The sequence below is a fragment of the Balaenoptera ricei genome, chromosome 8 (genome assembly GCF_028023285.1).
Source record: "Balaenoptera ricei isolate mBalRic1 chromosome 8, mBalRic1.hap2, whole genome shotgun sequence".
Taxonomy (NCBI): Eukaryota; Metazoa; Chordata; class Mammalia; order Artiodactyla; family Balaenopteridae; genus Balaenoptera; species Balaenoptera ricei.
Window position 1 is genome coordinate 35,945,919 of NC_082646.1, and position 23,226 is coordinate 35,969,144.

Here is a 23,226-nt window from a genome sequence, read left to right on the forward strand (position 1 = left end):
AGGTGAATCACGGTGGGAATATGAATGTCATGCGATTAGGACAGGCAGAAAAAAAGTTGAGGGTGACTGGTTGTGTGACAGGAGCACCACTTTGAGATGTGGAAGCCTGGACCTTCACTCTTCTGAACACCAGAGTACACTTTATGGCTTACTACAAGTATGCACACCAGATGTTCTGATTCAGAGGTCTAGGTGGACCTATACTCATGTAATTGTTTTAGGTTGAGTTCCATAGAAGCAGAGCTTGAGACTGGGATTTGAATGATGCGATTTACTGTGAGAGTGCTTGCAGGTGAATCTATAAGGAAGGGAGGAAAAGAGGATGGGAAGTAGAAAGAACTGAGCAAGAGTGTGGTCCCAGGTGATCTAGCCTTGGCCTGATGTACATGACAAAGGCTCTGGATCATAAACTGCACCATAAAGTTGTTTCCTCCTTGAAGCAAGGGACCAGTATCAGTCAGTGTCAGCCAGTCATTGACCTTGGGTTGCTTGATTGTGGGGCTGGTACCTTTTCAGGTAAGGCATCACCCCTTAGTGGAGGGCAGTTCTCCAGAGGGGAAGCTGAAAACCATTCATAGCCAACACTCACAGCAGCTAGGGGATGGTGCCCTGGCCCAGTGAAGGGGAGCAGGGCAGACCACCCCAATGTCTTCTACAGTGGGAACAAAAGGGGCTGATTGTGAAGCACAGATATTCATTTGTTCAACAAATATTTATTGTAGCTGTCCTGAGCCAAGTACTACCAGTCCTGGGATTCACTGGTGAACAGACATGGTCCCTGCAGCATGGCTAGGGAGAAAAAGAGATTTTAATAAAACAAACATGCAATCCTGATATGATACATATTGAATTATCACCAAATAATGAATTGAAGCAAGATTGTAGAAATAAATCCATGATATTGTATAGGTAATGGTTTCATATAAATGGTCTTTGCTATAACTCTTAGAAAGATTGTATAAACTCTTAATCACTGTAATCTTTAATGCTGGCTGTATATTAATCAAATAGTTCTCAGCCATTATTTGAAAACTCAAATATAATAAAGAAATGTGTTTTTAGCCTGGAAACCATGTTGGTATACAAGTCCTATATTTGGTCATTGTTTAAAAATCAAGATGATTTTCTCTTAGTGGCAGTTGAAACAGAGGAAAAGTAAACATTAAAAAGTTTAAAGACAACTAAGATCCTCAATTGGATGCTAATTCTTTTTTGTATTTTATAAATTACTCCCCTAATCCTATCCCTCACTGGCAAAGGCAAGAACAAGAGCTGTATGAGAGCTCTTGTTTTTGTGGAATACTCAAGTTCACAGACTGCCCACAATCCTTTAGTCCATGTGGAGGATAAAATTTTATTGAAGTCAATGAATTGTTATAAAATGTTCACCACTATAAGGCTGGCATAACTATGTTTAAAGACAGTAAAATTTGAAGGACAAAAAGTCATTTGAGTGAATAGGTACAGATCACTAAGTTCCAAGCAAATCTGAGAAGTTAGTATAGGAGGTAAGATCTGCCACGAACAATATAATAGGAAAACTTGTTTTATACATTAAATTATTAGAGAGGAATACACAAAAAGTATTTTTAACCACCAATAAATTGGATACCAGTAAATATCAACCTGTAGCTCCTGGTTTTTTTATCTAAAGTTCTATTTTCTCTCTCTCTCTTTTTTTTTAAATCTTTGCCCAGTGCTATGGAAACTACTATATTGAAAAATAAGCTAGCTAATGAGCAACATAATACATGTCAGTAGAATAGTATATTTCTCATTTCTTTTCCATAGAGCGAAATTTCAAAGGAATGTAATTCTGTTGAAGTGTCACCAAACCATTTCTTCAAGAGAGTACAGTGCCGGCAAAAATAACAAGGCTTATTTTCAGTAATTCTGTTCATACCTCAAATCCCTGTGGTCTTCCTAGACTCTCTTTAATATGTTTCCATGCAACAAGAATCTCTGACACAGACACACTTGTAGCCTTGACATCTGTGGGAGCAGCAGTGGGTTCTGTATGAAAGAAAATGGAAATAATAAACCACGATGGTAACAAGTTATGCATACCAAAGCATTGCACCTGAATATGTCAGGTGTTACTGCCCTCTATCTGATTTTTGAAATGAAGTGCTGTGATGATTATGAAAAGCACAACAAGAAAAAAAGATGTTCTTTTTGGATTTCTACACTGTGTCCAAGTCTCATCAGTACCTTACCAATGACAAATAACTAATCTAGCAAGACAAGTAAAGAAGATCTTTATCCTTGGATTAACTAGGACGTTTCTGGAGAAGTTACATTGTCTGACTTAAATTGTCTGCCAGTCTAGCATAATGATCAAAAGAATGGACTAGGAGTCAGGCTTGGATTTTTTTGTTGCTGTTGTTGTTGATTTTTGTCTTCCAAAAAATTACTTACCTTTAGACAAGTTGCTTTACCTCTTCCTGAGCTCCAGTTCCATCTTCTGTCATTTGGGCATATTGAGAGTACTTAGCTCATAAACTTTTAAGGTTAATTTTAATTGAAATAATACATATAAATTATTTAGCACGGTGCTTGGCACTTAAAACATTCATTCACAAAATATCACTTTTTATTTTATTTTTTTACCCTGTGAAGGCACAAACAGAATCTAAATTTCATTAGATTTCTTTTATTGTTCCAACCACAAAGCTACATTTCCATGATTGTGTAAGGAATGTGTTATGAATCATGATATTTAAAAGGCATGCATTGACTTTTAAGACAGATATAGACCAAAAAGGAAAGTCCCCGAAGGTCTCGGTGCTGCTGTTCAAAACCACCTTTTCATTCATTCCTATGCTCAGTGACCTTTCTCACTACTTTTTTTTTTTTTTCAAATACACCATGTCTGACTGGTATCCATCAAGAGGTGCACTTTATTTGAGGTTGTACTCTATGTGAGGAACAAAATATTTTCAGCTCTGACATTGCTGAATCATAAATACTGTGTCACAAACACACGTTAACTGAAATGGCGGAATAAAGGCCATAAGTTAGTTCAACTAGTCTATACAAAGTCGATTTCAAAAACCCCTACTCCATAAAAATTGTAGAGGCTTTTTGATTCTAACCCCATATCACTGGTAAGACTTCAGATGAAACTGTTGACAAAAAATATATATATATTTATATATATATATATATATATATATATATATATATATACACACACACACACACATTTTTTGTTTGTTTGTTTTTAGATTCAGGGAACCATACTACAAAGGCAGAGTTCTAAATTTAATTTTTAAGTCTCAGTCATATAAAGGGAATTATTGAGTTGGCCAAAAATTTTGTTTGGGTTTCCCATAAGATGTTATGGAAAAACCCGAACGAACTTTTTGGACAACCCAATATAACCATTTGCTGAGGTTTTTCCTTTACTAATGGAAGGTGGCCACATATCTACCTAGAGAGCCTTTATATATTATTAATTGAAAAATATAAGTTCAAAACATCTACCCTTGTTACTGTAAAAAAGCACACAGAAGACTTTTTCAAAGGTGCACGTTTGCACTGAGCAATGATTTTTCTTTTGGTAAAGCTTTCATTAAAATTACATACTATATTTGTATTACTTCAAAGTGCTTTGGTAAATTCACATTAATCTTTACACAGAAGCTGACATTAGTTTCTGCCATGGTATAAATTGTCATTTCTCATTCTGCCCTTTGAATATCTTTTATTTTCTTTTGCTTAATGGTTTCCTTCATCCCACTTTCCAACTGCCTATTATTTGTGCATCTACCAGATTTAAAAAAAAAAAAAAAAAACTCTGTGAAAAGCTTCTACTTTTATTTCATTCTAGAATTCTGTTCAGTAGACCTGCAACAAAATTTTTTTTCATTGCTATTTAACAGGAGTTAAAATTTTTTATTTTGCAAGTAAATGAAAGGAAATGCTCATGTTCTTAAGTGTGTATAATCTGACCTCCAGGGTTTAAGATATGATTTATTTCAAAGAAATCCACCCTTTGAATATCATTTGTTACTTGGAAGAAGTTTTGTTTATCTTTTAAGTGAATGCATTGCAGAGATTTGTGTGACAAATGCCTTCTTTCAACTTTTTTTTTATTATTGAGGCAATTACATCTTTGTCAAAGGAGATTGCAGGGGGATAAATAATTTCAGAAGCACAAAATATGTGGTTGGATGGCAGCCTTTTGATCTCTCTTTACCACTAGAGAGAGAAATTTCTCTCTCAGCTTTCTGTAGCACTACACAAGTTTACGTACTTTTTAAATAGAATGACGAAAGTTTTAAAAAAGTAAAAAATGAAGAAAAATATTCAGAAATTATTTCCCAAACCAGCACCCTAATTTCTATTTAAAAGCTCTAAGCTTTTTAAATCCAGGTCAGACACAGGAAGACATTTCACAGTTGCACTCTCGGGGGATAAATATTATAGTTGCATTAAATGAATGAGGGTAAATGAAACAAGAATTGAAGAGTCATTTTTTATTTTTTTCACCTTCTGGATGTAAATAGTATCAGAAGTAGACCCATGCTGACCTGCGTTGGAAATTTAAGCATGTAAAAAAGTGACCTCATTCAGTTTACTTCCAAAAGTTTCAATTTGTACGGTTTATTACCTAGTGAATGTTTTCATGTGTATCAAAAAGTTTGTCTGCAAGCAAGAGTAACTGACTAGATCATAGAATGTCTGCTTTGAATTGGAACTAGCTGTCCTGTTTGGGCATCCCATTGCAATTGAATGATGGAAAGTCACAACTAGAAAGAATTTTAGAAAGTCACTTGGATCAAAGGTCACACATAGATGGCCAGTGGGTCTTCAGCCATATTTTGTTTGCCCAAATAAGCTATTAAATTAATTAATTCCAACATTCCATCTAAAAATAAAAATTTATGGCTTATTTTGGGGAAAAAAGGGGGATACCAAGTCTGAATCCTTGGGTGCTGGTAGATGAGAATTAGCAGTTGGTCCCATTAGTCAGGGCATATTCTTTTTAGTTTGCCAGATTCTCTACCAGTCCTTATTGTCTCACTTCTGGGACTACTTCACTTATTTATATTTCTTACCTGACGTCTATAGGCTTTTGAGTTACGAACCTATGTTTTAAATCCATGTCCTCATTTTTTTTTTTTTTGCTTTTTAAACTTTTTTTTAATCTAAACTACTGTAAAATCACATAATATGATTCAGAAGGCAAAGTGTCATCAGGAGCAAAGTAATAAATCCAGTGCTCTTTCACTGTAAATATTTATTATTCTCTTACTTCTAAAACTTAAAAATATGAAATTTATTGTTAATTTGATGAATGCTCCCTATCATGAAATTGTTTAGATGCCACACACACACAGTTCTCATTGCTCCCTCATCTTAGTGATTGTAGACCAGTGAAGATTTGTGTCTCTGTGATAAGTTTGCACAGGCTACATTAACTGCATAAAGGAAAAAGGACTTACGAATATCACTGCATATAATAGGTACAGTTTGAAAATTTAAACATGCCCTCATTTTGCAGATGAAAAAAGTGACATAGAAACAGGTTGATTTATCCGAACTCTGCTTCTGGCTCTGAAAGAGCCCCAAGTAGAACTCAGGTCTCAAATGCTCTCTCTTCTGTTGTTTTTAAATGGCACCAAGGAAGCAGCTGGCTCATTCTTTACCTCTGAGGGTCAGTTTTGGGATGCAGAAGAGATTTTACAAGAAGAATATATAGTCAATTCTCTTGCTGCATAATTGTTTCCAAATAACTGACAGATGAATGAATGGAATAAGATTAAAAACAAATGAACAAAAATAACAAAGAAAATAATGAGAGGGGAATAACCAAAGGTAATAATAGTAACTACCATTTATCGAAGATTTGATATATGCCAAGCCTTATTTAAAATTCTTTATAATGTATCAATTAATCCTCCCAACAACCCTACTATCATTGTCACCATTTTTCAGATGAGGAAATCCAGGGGCAGAGAGGTTAAGCCACTTGCCCAAAGTTGCACAGCTGCTAGAGGGTGGAGAGAAGATTTGAACAGAGCAGTCAGGCCCTGACCACCACACTGTTCTGCTTCTGTGCACACATCTGTGTTTACCCCCCTGGTGCTTCTTCCTACTGCTTTCTCTTCTCCTTGCCCCACCACACCTAACTTCTCTCAAGAATATTTATGTTGGAATCCCCAGCTGGCCTCTCTAAGTCTTGCCAGAAACCACCTAAACCCCTGTCATCTCCTATTTAACCCTGCCACAGGCATACTATCAACTCCTTTTATTCCTATTTCATGGAATTTTTGATAATTTTGAACCACAGCTACACTGCTCCTCATAGATCTTGTCATATTCAGGCATCTCTAAAACTCTCCTGATCTGTAAATCACAGGATGCTTCTTGCCACTCCTACTTCTATCTGTTATTGATGAAAATTCAGGGATTTATTTGACATTACACTAGCATTTTGTCTAATAGATTCAAAGGTTTTTAAAGATTTCTTTTTTTTTTTCACTTATGATGATATTAATTAGGCCATGGCTGACTCCTTCACTCCAATCTTGGGATATGAAGTGGACAGGCTGACTGATAGAATTCAATTCCTGTTAGATTAAAAATTTTGTACAGCATTACCATGTTCATGAATTTAGATGATACATTTGTATTAAGTGACCTAGCAGCTGGAGTTCTCCAAGTAATATGGGGGGATGTGCTTATAATATTGATTATACGTTTGACTTCCCAGGAGGGGTGGGCAAGAGCATTAATCAAAGGACAGTTTAATAAACTCCTTGGGAGAAGGGTTATGGTTTCATTATTTAAAAATTCAGTTAAGACAGCTGTAGCTGAACTTTTACAGGCACTAATCCAAATGGATCATCTGGCAAGGACAGGAAATTATTCCTCGTATTTTACAACTAATATGCCAATTTATTAATTTTCAAGTTCACATAAATCCCACTGAGCTCAGTTTCAGCTAAGGACTGATTTGCAGAATAACACCTCATGAAAGTCAGGTTTTAATTTGAGCTGTGGTAGCTCAATTTGCAAGAGGATAATTGCATATCATTTTCTGCAAACAAGGAGAAGCTTTTTGACTTTATTAAAAAAATAAAAGCCGCATATTTTTACATATAAGGAAAAAGCCAAAAAAACTAGAAAAGGTTAAATCACATCACATGTAAGCAAATATTTCAATCTACAATTAATCTGTATTGAATTTCCCTCTATTTTTCTATTAGATGTATTTGAATGCTCAGGTTCTTTCCCTTTCCAAATCTAAAGTGGAAAATGGATGTAAGTTTAATTAATAAGTATTTCTAGAAATATGGAAATGAAGGCCGATTTGATTTCTCATGTTAGAAATATTGCTTTTTATCACTTATACCATGCACTTTAAAATCAATTATGTTGGAACTTCGTTATTCTTTAAAAAAAATAGAATTGTTTCCAAGATGAGAGTATTGCATGGGATTATATCATACCCTGAGACCTGAAGTCAAATCAGGGTTAGAATGCACATAATTTTTGCCTGGTTCAAAGGGTATAGATAAATGTGCATGGTGCATGGGAGTTCCAGAAGGCAAATCTCTTTCCTCCCATGTTTATGTCGAATGTTGCTTGTCACTGACAGAGCCATTCGGGATTACTTCTGTTGTGGAAACCTTGAAAGGTTTCAAAGTCTCAAGGGTGTTAGCAGAAAAACCATTTGGGGATTTTCTGACAGTACTTTAGGGCAATAGTCAACCTCCGAGTGTCAAGAGTCAAGGTTATTTCCCAAGTGATTTACTAAGTATCTATACGTATAAATGATGAATCCTTCTATAACAGATTACATTCAAGGTTTTCCCTTCAATAATGTACTTCTCACTTGCATCCCAATAGGTTTCTTTTTTTTTTTTTTTTTTTATTTTTTTTTTTTTTTTAATTTTTTTTTGGTTTCTTGAGAGGAAAAGGAAAACATAGAGGTATGGGGAATGCACACAAGCACTTATGGAAGTGTGTTCTGGATGCAAATGTCATCCATTGTCAATGTGCCAGTGGGAAATGGGTTGAGAACTAGTACTGTCAGGTGTGCCTTGAAGTCCTTGTGTTCTGTGCTTCCCTCCAAACAACATGGCTGCATTTGATATGGCACCTGGCACATTTCTCTTCATGTCTTGATGTCAGCTGTGAAAGGTTGGTACCTTCTCCATTGTACTCTAGGTGCGTAGCTGTATCATGATATGAAGGGAAGGAACTATGCCCATAAACAGAGATAGAAAGCCAGTCCCTCTGCTCTTGTTCTTTGCTTTATCTAAGAATACAGAGGACAGGTGGACTAAGTTAATGGAAGAAAAAAGAAACAGAAGTGGTCTATGGAGAAATACAGTCTCAACCAGATCAGCTGGGCTTTGGGCAAGAGTATGATGACAAAGGCTCACTGTGAATCTCTGTGAAAATCCACAGACATGGAAGGGAGGCCCCCGCTCTGGCATGAGCACAATATATTATTTTGTCAGTTTATTACAGGCCTTGACTCTTTTTAAAAATGGTTCAATCTTGAAATTGAACTAATGGTTCAATCTTGAAAATGTTCACTCCTTTTCAAGTAAAGCAGTTTGCCAAGTGGCTAAAAAGGATGTTGGTTTCCCTCTTTTTATTATAGAGCAAAAGTCGATCTGTTATTATTGCCTATACTGGGACAATTAAAATTTAAAAGAATATTTCAGAATGTAGAATAAATTGACAAAATTTTAGTCTTAGATTTGTAATGGTGTCCAGGGATGTTCTAGTTCTAGATTTTCATTGTTAGAGTGGAGGAAGGTAAGGCTCAGAAGAAGGGTGAAAAAAATGCCCAAGACCTTACAGTTAGTCTGAGCTTGAAACTCAAGCTCCGCTTACCCTAGGCAAATACTCTCTCTTCCTTCCATTGTCCTGCTTTTCGTGTTTAACACAATTTAATGATGTTAAAACTTTATTAATATTTACACATGAAGTTCCAAATTAGTACATTTAATTAGTGAGCAAATGCTAATATATGTTTGAATTTTGTTGTCAGAACAAAGGCAGACTCTATTCAGATTTTTTTTATTTTGACATATTTATTGGAGTATAACTGCCTTACAATGGTGTGTTAGTTTCTGCTTTATAACAAAGTGAATCAACTATATGTATACATATATCCCCATATCTCCTCCCTCTTGCATCTCCCTCCCACCCTCCCTATTCCACCCCTCTAGGTGGTCACAAAGCACCGAGCTGATCTCCCTGTGCTATGCAGCTGCTTTCCACTAGCTATCTATTTTACATATGGTAGTGTATATTTGTCCATGCCACTCTCTCACTTCGTCCCAGCTTACCCTTCCCCCTCCCAGTGTTCTCAAGTCCACTCTCTATGTCTACATCTCTATTCCTGTCCTGGCCCTAGGTTCTTCAGAACCACTTTTTTATTTTAGATTCCATATATATGTGTTAGCATACGGTACTTGTTTTCTCTTTCTGACTTACTTCACTCTGTATGACAGACTCTAGGTCCATCAACCTCACTACAAATAACTCAATTTCCTTTCTTTTCATGGCTGAGTAATATTCCATTGTACATATGTGCCACATCTTCTTTACCCATTCATCAATCGATGGACACATAGGCTGCTTCCTTGTCCTGGCTATTGTAAATAGTGCTGCAATGAATATTGGGGTACATGACTCTTTTTGAATTATGGTTTTCTCAGGGTATATGGCCACTAGTAGGAGTGCTGGGTCATATGGTAGTTCTATTTTTAGTTTTTTAAGGAACCTCCATACTGTTCTCCAAAGTGGCTGTATCAATTTACATTCCCACCAACAGTGCAAGACGGTTCCCTTTTCTCCACACCCTCTCCAGCATTTATACTCTGTCAATTTTTTAATGATGACTATTCTGAGTGTTGTGAGGTGATACCTCATTGTAGTTTTGATTTGCATTTCTCTGTTGATTAGTGATGTTGAGCATTCTTTCATATGTTTATTGGCTATCTGTATATCTTCTTTGGAGAAATGTCTATTTAGGTCTTCTGCCCATTTTTGGATTGGGTTGTTTGTTTTTTAGATATTGAGCTGCATGAGCTGCTTGCAAATTTTGGAGATTAATCCTTTGTCAGTTGCTTCATTTGCAAATATTTTCTCCCATTCTGAGGGCTATCTTTTTGCCTTGTTTATGTTTTCATTTGCTGTGCAAAAGCTTTTAAGTTTCATTAGGTCCCATTTGTTTATTTTTGTTTTTATTTCCATTTCTCTAGGAGGTTGGTCAAAAATGATCTTGCTGTGATTTATGTCATAGAGTGTTCTGTCTATGTTTTCCCCTAAGAGTTTGATAGTGTCTGGCCTTACATTTAGGTCTTGAATCCATTTTGAGTTTATTTTTGTGTATGGTGCTATGGAGTGTTCTAATTTCTTTCTTTTACATGTAGCTGTCCAGTTTTCCCAGCACCACTCACTGAACAGGCTGTCTTTTCTCCACTGTATATTCTTGCTTCCTTTATCAAAAATAAGGTAAGCATATGTGCGTGGGTTTATATTTGGGCTGTCAATCCTGTTCCACTGATCTATATTTCTGTTTTTGTGCCAGTACCATGCTGTCTTGATTTCTGTAGCTTTGTAGTATAGTCTGAAGTCAGGGAGTCTGATTCCTCCAGCTCCATTTTTCTTCCTCAATATTGCTTTAGCTATTCAGGGTCTTTTTTGTTTACATATAAATTGTGAATTTTTTTGTTCTAGTTCTGTGAAAAATGCCACTGGTAGTTTGATAGGGATTGCATTGAACCTGTAGATTGCTTTGAGTAATATAGTCATTTTCACAATGCTGATTCTTCCAATCCAAGAACATAGAATATCTCTCCATCTGTTTGTATCATCTTTAATTTCTTTCATCAGTGTCTTATAGTTTTCTGCATACAGGTCTTTTGTCTCCCTAGGTAGGTTTTTTCCTAGGTATTTTATTCTTTTCATTGCAATGGCAAATGGGAGTGTTTCCTTAATTTCTCTTTCAGAGTTTTCTTCGTTGGTGTATAGGAATGCAAGAGATTTCTGTGCATTAATTTTGTATCCTGCTACCTTACCAAATTCATTGATTAGCTCTAGAAGTTTTCTGGTAGCATCTTTAGGATTCTCTATGTATAGTATCATGTCATCTGCAAACAGTGACAGCTTTACTTCTTCTTTTCTGATTTGTATTCCTTTGATTTCTTTTTCTTCTCAGATTTCTGTGGCTAAAATATCCTAAACTATGTTGAATAATAGTGGTGAGAGTGGACAACCTTGTCTTGTTCCTGATCTTAGTGGAAATGTTTTCAGTTTTTCACCATTGAGAATGATGTTGGCTGTGAGTTTGTCATATATGGCCTTTATTATTTTGAGGTAAGTTCCCTCTATGCCTATTTTCTGGAGGGTTTTATCATAAGTGGGTGTTGAATTTTGTCAAAAGTTTTTCTGTATCTATTGAGATGATCATATGGTTTTTATCCTTCAATTTGTTAATATGGTGTATCACATTGATTGATTTGTGTATACTGAAGAATCCTTGCATTCCTGGGATAAACCCCACTTGATCATGGTGTGTGATTTTTAATGTGATGTTGGACTCTGTTTGCTAGTGTTTTGTTGAGGATTTTTGCCTCCATGTTCATCATTGATATTGGCCTGTAGTTTTCTTTCTTTGTGACATCTTTGTCTGGTTTTGGTATCAGAGTGATGGTGGCTTTGTAGAATGAGTTTGGGAGTGTTCCTCAGTCTGGTATATCTTGGAAGAGTTTGAGAAGAATAGGTGTTAGTTCTTCTTTAATTGTTCCATAGAATTCGCCTGTGAAGCCATCTGGTCCTGGGTTTTTGTTTTTTGGAAGATTTTTAAACACAGTCTCAATTTACGTGCTTTTGATTGGTCTGTTTATATTTTCTGTTTCTTCCTGGTTCAGTCTTGGAAGGTTGTGCTTTTCTAAGAATTTGTCCATTTCTTCTATGTTGTCTATTTTATTGGCATATAGTTGCTTGTAGTAATCTCTCATGATCCTTTGTATTTCTGCAGTGCCAGCTGTTACTTCTCCTTTTTAATTTCGAATTCTATTGATTTGTCTTCTCCCTTTTTTTCTTGATGAGTCTGGCTAATGGTTTATCAATTTTGTTTATCTTCTCAAAGAACAAGCTTTTACTTTTATTGATTTTTGCTATTGTTTCCTTCATTTCTTTTTCATTTATTTCTGATCTGATCTTTATGATTTCTTTCCTTTTGCTAACTTTGGGGTTTGCTTGTTCTTCTTTCTCTAATTGCTTTAGGTATAAGGTTCAGTTGTTTATTTGAGATATTTCTTGTTTCTTGGTGTAGGATTCTATTGCTCTAAACTTCCTTCTGAGAACTGCTTTTGCCGCATCCCATAGGTTTTGGGTCATTGTGTTTTCATTTTCCTTTGTTTCTAGGTATTTTTTGATTTCCTCTTTGATTTCTTCAGTGATCTCTTGGTTATTTAGTAGTGTATTGATTAGCCTCTGTGTGTTTGTATTTTTTAAAGATTTTTTCCTGTAATTGACATCTAGTCTCATAGCATTGTTGTCAGAAAAGATACTTGATACAATTTCAATTTTCTTATATTTACCAAGGCTTGATTTGTGACCCAGGATATGATCTGACCTGGAGAATGTGCCATGAGCACTTGAGAAGAAAGTGTATTCTGTTTCTTTGGATGGAATGTCCTATAAATATAAATTAATTCCATCTTGTTTAATATATCATTTAAAGCTTGTGTTCCTTATTCATTTTGGATGATCTGTCCATTGGTGAAAGTGGGGTGCTATAGTTCCCTACTTTGCTTGTGTTACTGTTGATTTCCCCTTTTATGGCTGTTAGCATTTGCCTTATGTATTGAGGTGCTCTTATGTTGGGTGCATAAATATTTACAATTGTTATATCTTCTTCTTGGATTGATCCCTTGATCATTATGTTGTGTCCTTCTTTGTTTCTTTTAATAGCCTTTATTTTAAAGTCTATTTTGTCTGAGATGAGAATTGCTACTCCAGGTTTCTTTTGATTTCCATTTGCATGGAATATCTTTTTCCATCCCCTCACTTTCAGTCTGTATGTGTCCCTAGGTCTGAAGCGGGTCTATTGTAGACAGCATATAATACAGGTCTTGTTTCTGTAACCATTCAGACAGTGTATTTCTTTTGGTTGCAGCATTCAATCCATTTACTTTTAAGGTAGTTATCGATATATATGTTCCTATTATCATTTTCTTAATTGTTTTGGGTTTGTTATCATAGGTCTTTTCCTTCTCTTCTGTTTCCTGCCTAGAGAAGTTCCTTTAGCATTTGTTGTAAAGCTGGTTTGGTGACACTGAATTCTCTTAGCTTTTTCTTGTCTGTAAAGGTTTTAATTTCTCCATCGAATCTGAATGAGATCCTTGCTGTGTAATCTTGGTTGTAGGTTTTTCCCTTTCATCTCTTTAAATATGTCCTGCCACTCCCTTCTGCTTTGCAGAGTTTCTGCTGAAAGATCAGCTGTTAACCTTATGCAGATTCCCCTGTATGTTATTTGGGTTTTTTATCCTTGCTGCTTTTAAAATTTTTCTTTGTATTTAATGTTTTATAGTTTGATTAGTATGTGTCTTGGCATGTTTCTCCTTGGATTTATCCTGTATGGGACTCTCTGTACTTCCTGGTCTTGATTGACCCTTTCCTTTCTCATATTAGGGAAGTTTTCAACTATAATCTCTTCAAATATTTTCTCAGTCCCTTTCTTTTTCTCTTCTTCTTTTGGGACCCCTATAATTCGAATGTTGGTGCATTTAATCCTGTTCCAGAGGTCTCTGAGACTGTGCTCAATTCTTTTCATTCTTTTTTGTTTATTCTGCTCTGCAGTAGTTATTTTCACTATTTTATCTTCCAGGTCACTTATCCGTTCTTCTGCCTCAGTTATTCTGCTATTGATTCCTTCTAGAGAATTTTTAATTTCATTTATTGTGTTGTTCATCATTGTTTGTTTGCTCTTTAGCTCTTCTTGGTCCTTGTTAATCGTTTCTTGTATTTTCTCCTTTCTATTTCCAAGACTTTGGATCATCTTTACTATCATTAATCTGAATTCTTTTTCAGGTAGACTGCCTATGTCCTCTTCATTTGGTTGGTCTGGTGGGTTTTTACCTTGCTCCTTCATCTGCTGTGTGTTTCTCTGTCTTCTCATTTTGCTTAACTTACTGTGTTTGGGGTCTCCTTTTTGCAGGCTGCAGGTTCGTAGTTCCTGTTGTTCTTGCCATCTGTCCCCAGTGGCTAAGGTTGGTTAAGTGGGTTGTGTAGGCTTCCTGGTGGAGGGGCCTAGTGCCTGTGTTCTGGTAGATGAGGCTGGATATTGTCTTTCTGGTGGGCAGGACTGCATCCGGTGGTATGTTTTGGGTTGTCTGTGACCTTATTATGATTTTAGGCCACCTCTCTGCTAATGGGTGGGATCGTGTTCCTGTCTTGCTTGTTGTTTGGCATAGGGTGTCCAGGACTGTAGCTTGGTAGTTGTTGAGTGGAGCTGGGTCTTAGTGTTGAGATAGAGATCTCTGGGAGATCTTTGGGTGTTTTATATTATGTGGATCCTGGAGCTCACTGGTGGACCAATGCTCTTAACTCATCTCTCCCCCTTCAGAGGCACAGGCCTGATACCTGGCCGGAGCACCAAGACCTTGTCAGCCACACGGCTCAGAAAAAAAAAGAAAGAATGAAAAAAAAATAAAATAAAGTTACTAAAATAAAAAAAAATTATTAAAAATAAAAGGAAATTTAAAAAGTAATAAAAAAAGAAAGGAAGAAAGAAGAGAGCCACCAAACCAAGAAAACAAATCCACCAATGATAACAAGTGCTAAAAACTATACTAAATGGAAAACAAAACAAAACAAAAAAATGAAGAGACAGAACCCTAGGACAGATGGTAAAAGCAAAGCTATACAGACAAAATCACACACAGAAGCATACACATACACACTCACAAAAAGAGAAAAAGGAAAAAAAAAATATATATATATATATATATATATATGTGGTGGTTCCCAAAGTCTACTGCCTCAATTTTGAGATAATTCTTTGTTTATTCAGGTATTCCAGAGATGCAGGGTACATTAAGTTGATTGTGGAGATTTAATCCGCTGCTCCTGAGGCTTCTGGGAGAGATTTCCCTTTCTCTTCTTTGTTCGCACAGCTCCCAGGGTTCAGCTTTGGATTTGGTTCCACCTCTGCGTGTAGGTCACCTGAGGCCATTTCTTCTTTGCTCAGACAGGACAGGGTTAAAGTTGCAGCTGATTAGGGGGCTCTGACTCACTCAGGCTGGGGGAGGGAGGGGTATGGAATGCAGGGCGAGGCTGTGGAGGCAGAGGGTGGCATGACGTTGCAACAGCGTGAGGCATGCCATGTGTTCTCCCTGGGAAGTTGTCCCTGGATCACGGGACCCTGGCAGTGGTGGGCTGCACTGGCTCCCGGGAGGGGATGTGTGGATAGTGACCTGTGCTTGCACACAGGCTTCTTGGTGGTGGCAGCAGCAGCCTTAGTGTTTCATGCCCGTCTCTGGGGTCCGTGCTGATAGCCGCGGCTCACGCCCGTCTCTGGAGCTCGTTTAGGCAGGTGGTGCTCTGAATCCCCTCTGCTTGTGCACCCTGAAACAATGGTCTTGTTGCCTCTTAGGCAGGTCCAGACATTTTCCCGGACTCCCTCCTGGCTAGCTGTGGTGCACTAGCCCCCTTCAGGCTGTGTTCACGCAGCCAACCCCAGTCCTCTCCCTGGGATCTGACCTCCGAAGCCTGAGCCTCAGTGCCCAGCCCCCACCTGACTCGGCCAGAGGGTGAGCAGAGAAGTCTCTCGGGCTGGTGAGTGCCAGTCAACATTGATACTTTATGTGGGAATCTCTCTGCTTTGCCCTCTGCACCCCTATTACTGTGCTCTCCTCTGTGGCTCTGCAGATTCTCCCCCCCCCCCCGTCCCCACCAGTGAAGGGGCTTCCTATTGTGTGGAAACTTTTCCTCCTTCACAGCTCCCTCCCAGAGGTTCAGGTCCCATCCCTATTCTTTTGTCTTTGTTTTTTTCTTTTTTCTTTTGCCCTACCCAGTTACGTGGGAGTTTCTTGCCTTTGGGAGGTCTGAGATCTTCTGCCAGCATTCAATAGGTGTTTGGTAGGAGTTGTTCCACTTGTAGATGTAATTCTGATGCATTTGTGAGGAGGAAGGCAATCTCCACGTTTCACTCCTCCGCCATCTTGAAGCTCCTCCCTCTATTCAGATTTAATTTGCCTGATATCTTTCATATTTCAGTCCACCAAAGTAAATGAAGTGTTACTATGAAATATGTTACAGCAAAGACCTCAGTGTCTTTGAAAGAAAATATGCATACTTCCTATCTAGCTGGAAAGAGAAATCTCTAAAGGCAAGCCATTTCAAGTTTAAGAAAACACAGTATAAACAACCCATGGTGGCTGCTATAATTTAATTTTAAAGCAAAGGTTGACAAGGAACGTACAAATCTGGATTTCTTAAAGACAACACTGGTGTTACCGTACGAAGCATGTACACACCTCTCCAATTCATCTCACGTGACATTTGGGACCGTGTGCTTTATAGTTAGTTTAAATAAATTAAAACCACAAGAATATGCACTTCCTGAATAAAACATGTACTTCAAAACAGATATCAGAGTAACAAATGATGTAAAATATTATTATTATATATATAACATAATACAATAACGAAAAATTATTGTTAAAGACACTCCTGTTGAGAAGGTATAGGGTAGTGATTAAAAGCATTAGCTTTGGAGTCATACAGACCTGTGTTCAAATCCCAGCCCTGTCACTTACTACAGTTACTTACAACTTTTGTTATTTACTGGGTTGATTTGAACATGTTACTTAGCCTCTCTGAGTCTCAGTTTCCTGCAAAATAGATTGCAGCTTGAGACTTCTACCTCATATTTGATTGTAAGAGTTAATATAAGTAATGTGGAGACTGGCTATACTATCTGAAAAAACATCAGAAACTTGAGATGCTAAGTGTGTGAATATCTCATCAGAACACCTATGATTCCTTATTTTTACTTGATTCTTCACTTTCCTGTTCATTCTTCTACTAGGAAAAACTTTCTACTTCTGCTTCAAAATTTGGCTCTATGTCATAAAATACAAGGCAGCTAGTGCTGAAAAACTACATCTTACATAAATCAGACACTACCTTTGTGCTTCAGTATTCAAATGACCTTACTTATTTCCCCTGCCGTGAATTCCCCGTACCAAAAAGATTGGTAATTCTCTTAAGCTATTCAAGTCACAAATGTGGGCACAAAGGAAGCAAAAGTGTCAGTTTATGAGAAAACAATAATTATTTGGAAGGTCAAATGTGTGCTGCCTTTGGTGGAACATTAGCCCAGTCTTCTGTCAGGTTTAGGGACTGTAAGACATTTTATTTACTTGCAGGGCCAATTGAAATTGTGTACTTGAATTGAGGAAGGACTATGCAGAAAAGCTAACTTTAGGGAGTTAACTCTATCAAGCTTTCTCTCACTCAGAAAATGCATTTTTGTATTAAAACTTGAAAGAACCAAGAATTTTGATGTAGGAAGCTGAGTTTGCCCTCTAGCACTACCACCTGTTGACTGTAACCATGAATAAGTCACAGACTTACAGTTTACTGATCTGTAAAATGGGTTTCCTGCCTAGGTCCTGCCTACCTAGTAGTTTTAACTGAGAATTAAATGAGGTTATACGTATGAAGGCAGCTTGCTATAGACAAATCAAGGATTTAATGATTGAAAGGACTGAGTTTAATTCTCAATTAGAAACTATTTAACTTTTTTAAACAAGTTCCTTAACTTTTCTGAACTTCAATTTCTCTTTCTCTACAATGGAGATAATAATGCCTATTAGACAAGATTGTTGTGAGGATTTAATGATACCATGTGTGAAAAGCTTCAAACAAAAAATCCTGTCTGATACTTCTGTATCAGTCCGCTGTTTTGTGTATGAGGTTAGTAATGAATAGCTATTGGAGTCTTTATTTAAATTTATTTCACATAAGTTAAAAATTTCAATTAAAATAGAAATCATCTAAATTTCTAAATTTAAATTAGAATAAGGTTAAAATAGAAAATGATCTAAATTGCGAAACAGAGAAGAATGGTTAAATGTCCATTCATCCAGAGAATATTCTACAGGCGTTACTAATATTGTTATTGTCATGGAAATATATTTGCCATACATCATCAGGGAGTGAAGAACATAAAGCAAAGTATATGGAATGATCAATTTTTTTCAATAAAAATTGAAATTATTTGGAATTAATTATTGAATTATTTGGAAAAAATTTTGGAAAAATATATCTAAAAAGTGTAGTGAGACTGTGGGTAAGTTTTATTTTCGCTTTTGGTGTACCTGTATTATCTAATATATTACAGTAGTGTCACATTCATGTACCAAAATAAAATATTAATATGTTAAATGAAAATAATAAGCATAAAAAAAACTGACCTCCTTCAGCTGAACATATGACCACAATTTGACTGAAAGGTCCATCTCCTTTATTGTTATAAACGCCAACCTTCACTTCAAAGGGAGTAAGAGGAGGGACACTTTCATCTCGATAAATGAATTTTGAAGCTTCAGAAGATGTCACCATTTTTTCCTTCCAGCCACGTGTTCCATTGGGTCGGAAAGCCACAATATAGCCAAAGCCTTCCCCATTCTGAAACTCTTCCGATACTGGCTAGAGAAGAAAAATGCAATTAAATATCAGGAAAATAATTGATCAAAACCCCCACTCTTTCCAATCTTTAAATTTTTAAAAATTACAGATAACTAGAGCAATAGAGACTCTCCAATCTTTATATTACATTGGAAGCCAACATAGAACAATAGCTTGGCAGTCACTGGAAATTTAAAAGGCTTTAAAGGTATAAGATTAAAAAATTAAAAAAAAAATTAAAAAATTAAATGGTATCAGTTGGTATTTAAGAAAAGTATCAGGAATATTGAAAACTCTTGAAGTGAAACAAATTTGCTCCAATTAGTCATGTGTATGAAACAAAGGTCCTTGGATTCCACACTAGAATGTAATATGTTGGGGAAAACTGTCATACCGTCTGGTGGTCAGGAAAATCTTGCCACTGGTAATGCTCTGCAGAGGACTTTGCACAGAAAATCTCAGTGAAATTAATGTAAGACCTTTCTTCTAGGGTTTTTCTCAATTACTGTTGTGCTTTACTAACATATGAAAAAATTAGAATACAGAATTTTTTTCAGGAGACTTGTACTCCATGGCTTACATTTAAATTTGTTAAATGAGCATCAATTGCACACCACAGAAAATAGTAATTGTGATTAACTAGTTAGTCAGTGGAGCAGTTACCAGACATTGCCTAGCGCAATGTTTGACAAATAGATACACAATAAACATTTGCTACATTTTCTTATTTTGAATTTTGATTTGAGGAAAAACTATGTATTGAGTGGAGGAAAAGAGACAAAGCCTATTATATCAAAGTACTATAGACTAAATGTTTATACCCCTTCCTCCCCCACAATTCATGTGATGAATTCCTAACACAATGTGATGGTATTAGGAGATGGGCTTTTGGTAGGTGACTTGGCTATGAGTGTGGAGTACTCATGAATCAGATTATTGCCCTTGTAATACAGAATCTAGAGATCTGTCTTGCCTCTCTGTCAGGTGAGGACATAGTGAGAAATTGTGTTCTATGAACCAGGAAGCAGACCCTTGCCAGATCTGAATCCACCAAGGCCTTCCAGAACTAGACTTCCAGCCTCCAGAAATGTGAGAATTAAATTTCTGTTGTTTATAAGCCACCCAGTCTACAGCATTTTTGTTATAGCAGCCCCAGCTGACTAAGACATAAAACTGGCAGGGAAGGCAATTCCGTTTAGAGAGGTTTGATCTCAGTGAAGGTCAGGTATTGGGAAGTTAGTACCTCTGCAGAAATCAAAAGCAAGGCATAAAGTTTTATTGAAGAAGAGGCATATGAACAGAAGAACAGGTCAGAGGATGTGCTCATGGAAGATTTCTTACTGGGGAAAGGAGTTTTTCTGTATGTTTCTGTACATTCTATCATTGTTCTTAAAGATGGTCAGGGATTGGTTCAGTTTTCTCCAATAGGCATTTCCATCTCCATATTCTAACACATTGTTCTGTTAGCTACATAGCTATATTTGATAATAAAGTTAACATCAAAGAATGAAAGTGGCTTTATGGAAAATAAATGTACCTCTCACACTCTTTCTCCCCTGTTCCTTTCCTTTGACAGAAGGAATTTTGGAGGTCATACAGTAAGGGACACGAAAGAATAAGGGTTTTGTAATCAAAGTCCCAATTCTACTGCTTCTCAGAAAAGTACTCAAACTGTGAATCAGTTTCATAATTTGTAAAACAAGGAAAATTATCCCCACTAATAGGATAGTTGTACGGGATAAATGAGCTAACCCAGTCACTACTCCAGAAAAACCTCAATAGTTTTAGCCTCCAAAAATGTCAAGGGTGCTATTCAATTGTGAAGTAAATAAATATCAAACTAAGCCAAATAAACATCTGAAGCAATTTGTGAGAGAATGTGTTTTAATCATTCAAACTGTATTCTGAGATAGCCTATATGACAGGATGGCACACTTTAGACTTGATATGAAAATGAGAAAAGTTCATGTTGGAAATATTCATGTGAGTAATGCATGATCAAAGTGTTTCTTAACCTCCTTTAAACAGAAGTTACTCAGTTACTCTATACCAAATACTGATACTCTATGTGTAACTTTTTAATTTAAGGAATCAACAAGTTCTGACATCTGAGTAGGCTTTCTTACCTCCCAGGCGATGACTAACTCGTGCCTTCTTCCACTTCTTCCACTTACATTGGTGGGTGTCGTCTTTGGAACTGTTGTTAAAAATGGGCCAAGAGTGAGGACAATACGTAGATGTACAATTTAAGTGTCCCTACACCAAGAATGCATCATAACCCTACTCTGGTTGGATAACATCCCCAAATAAACAAATCAAAATGTGTTTGGAAGTCAAAGTGGTCTTATTCAATATTAAACAAAATGTTTGTGACAAGTACCTTGCTTTCAAATCTATGTGGGGGAGTTTGATATATATTTTTCATGGCCACGTACTGCATCCCCAAACTAGTTCGCTTGTATAAATGCTCTGTGGTTACTAAGGTCCAAATCATAATTAACACTATAGTCAAGGACATCTGCTAATTGTTAGTTAAATTTCATCCTACAAGTTTTCTTCTTCCTAAGGATGTGAATCTTCTGTGATTTCAGGGCTTGCAAAGCCCCTGGAAAGTCCACAGGTTGACATTAGCCTTACTGCTTTACTAGAACTCCCAGGTGGCTCCAGTTTAAAGAAATCTTAGCAACAGTTCCATGGAGTGAACCTATTTAAATGAATAAACATTTTAAAAAAACTGTCAGGAATGAACCTCTCTGCAAACTGCAAAATATATAGATACCTGGTGAAGCTTTTTCAAATGCAAAACTATTAAAATAATAAATATGTCAAAGGAATAAATTTCCCCTTCACGGCACCAAACCACAAAATATGTAGTTGAAAGGGAGTATTTTCAAATGAAGAACTGTTAAATGAAGAAAACTATTAAAATAAATCATTTTCCAGGCTATGAGCCTGCATTAGCAATTTTACACTTCAGCGTTGCCTTTATATCCCAGCATATAGTTTAAAAAAAAAAAAAATTGATATACTCATAAACAATAGATTCACTCCCATTTATTACCTACTTGGAGTGGAAGGCTGCTAATTACTGGTAGATATTCACACAGCATTTTATATACTGGAAAAACTGATGCAGAATTTATATGCTACTAGAAAGGGAAAAATAAACAATTTTTCTTGGACCACGGAGGTGGGAGAGAACACTATCATTGCCTCTATTTAAATAGATGATCTTTATTCACTAGGTCCAAATTTCATTTCCTTGACACTTTTCTCTGTGAACATGAGTTCTTGTCGTGCTCATGCACATGTAGAAGGATATATACAGAAGCAGCTACCAATCTTTATTTTTTCACAGTTACATACACATTAAGGATTATTCATATGTGGAGTTCACTCTCATGAATTACCTCAGAATTACATGGAATTGGATACCCCTTTGTCTCTCAATCAAGAAATCAAAAGGAATTCAACTAAGAAGAATGATGGTATTAGAGCAATAACAGTGAATATGTCCTAATTTATATGAAGAGCAGGCAGATGATTTAACTTGAGTTTTTTACTAGTAGTCATAAGTTATCGCTGCATGTAACAATGTATGACATATCAGTCTGTCTTGACACCATGTCTCAAAACCACTGTTATAGAGTAGTAATTCTAAATTCATTTTCTGGTGTATGGTCTGAGTAAAGCACACAGGACGAAAACTGGTTTAACGGTATGTGTAAAAGGGTAGGGCTACACATTTCCAAATATACCCTCAGTGGCTATTCTCAGAGTTCTGAATATTGTGACCATCAATGATAGTCAGATAAATAGTAGAAGCAAGTTAATTTGTTGATATGGTGCCACTATGGTTTCTCTTAGTACCATTTGTTTGTAAAATATAAAAAGGTACGCACACACACATATGCTTCACATTCATCACTGACAATAATTAACAGGTAAATAATATTACAAGTAGTATCTACCACAACCACCTACTTCATCTATTACATTGGAATTGCTAGTTTATACCCTAAATGTAGGATTTTGAAGATTTTTCTTTGAAGATACCCTCCCTATGATCATGGATTTTGTGGAAGGACTAGGCACTGAGCATCCTTTTCTATTTTATTCAGCCCTCAAACATCATCTAAAAAGAGGATGCTTGGAACCTCTAGCTTAGGGTTGGAGAGTAGGCTATAGGCTATCTTGTGAGCACCTCTCTCTTGAAGATCATTAAAGAAGTATGAGTAGAATGAAATACAAGTGATGATTTGAGGTCAAATCTTTCTTCTGGAGCTTTGGTATAATCGTTCCATAGTCTATTAATGTTTTTATTTTTAAAAAGCATATTTAGAGTTTCCAAAAGTTTTAACTTTGTGAGGAAAAAAAAATAAAAAGAAACTAATGAAAAATGTGGTGAAAATTTCCACTTTGAGGAACCAAGAAAGCAAAATTTAATTTGTTTCTGTGTGGGTTACTTCCATATCAAATTATCTGCAAATGACCTAGATTCTTTCTTTTATCATTTGAAATTAGTCTTTGAAGTCTTCCTACTGCTAC

General features: G+C 36.4%; 1 protein-coding gene across 2 annotated transcripts in view; it reads right to left on the bottom strand.

Annotated features, from left to right (window-relative positions):
* CNTN5 (contactin 5) overlaps window positions 1-23,226 on the bottom strand; it is a 1,402,912-nt gene that overhangs the window by 40,730 nt on the left and 1,338,956 nt on the right. For both annotated transcript variants that reach the window (XM_059930535.1, XM_059930534.1), the window contains exons 19-21: window positions 20,805-20,875; window positions 18,465-18,699; window positions 1,904-2,013 (exon numbers count right to left, since the gene is read on the bottom strand). In XM_059930535.1, the coding sequence (XP_059786518.1) occupies window positions 1,904-2,013; window positions 18,465-18,699; window positions 20,805-20,875 (416 nt within the window). The remainder of the gene's footprint in view (window positions 1-1,903; window positions 2,014-18,464; window positions 18,700-20,804; window positions 20,876-23,226) is intronic.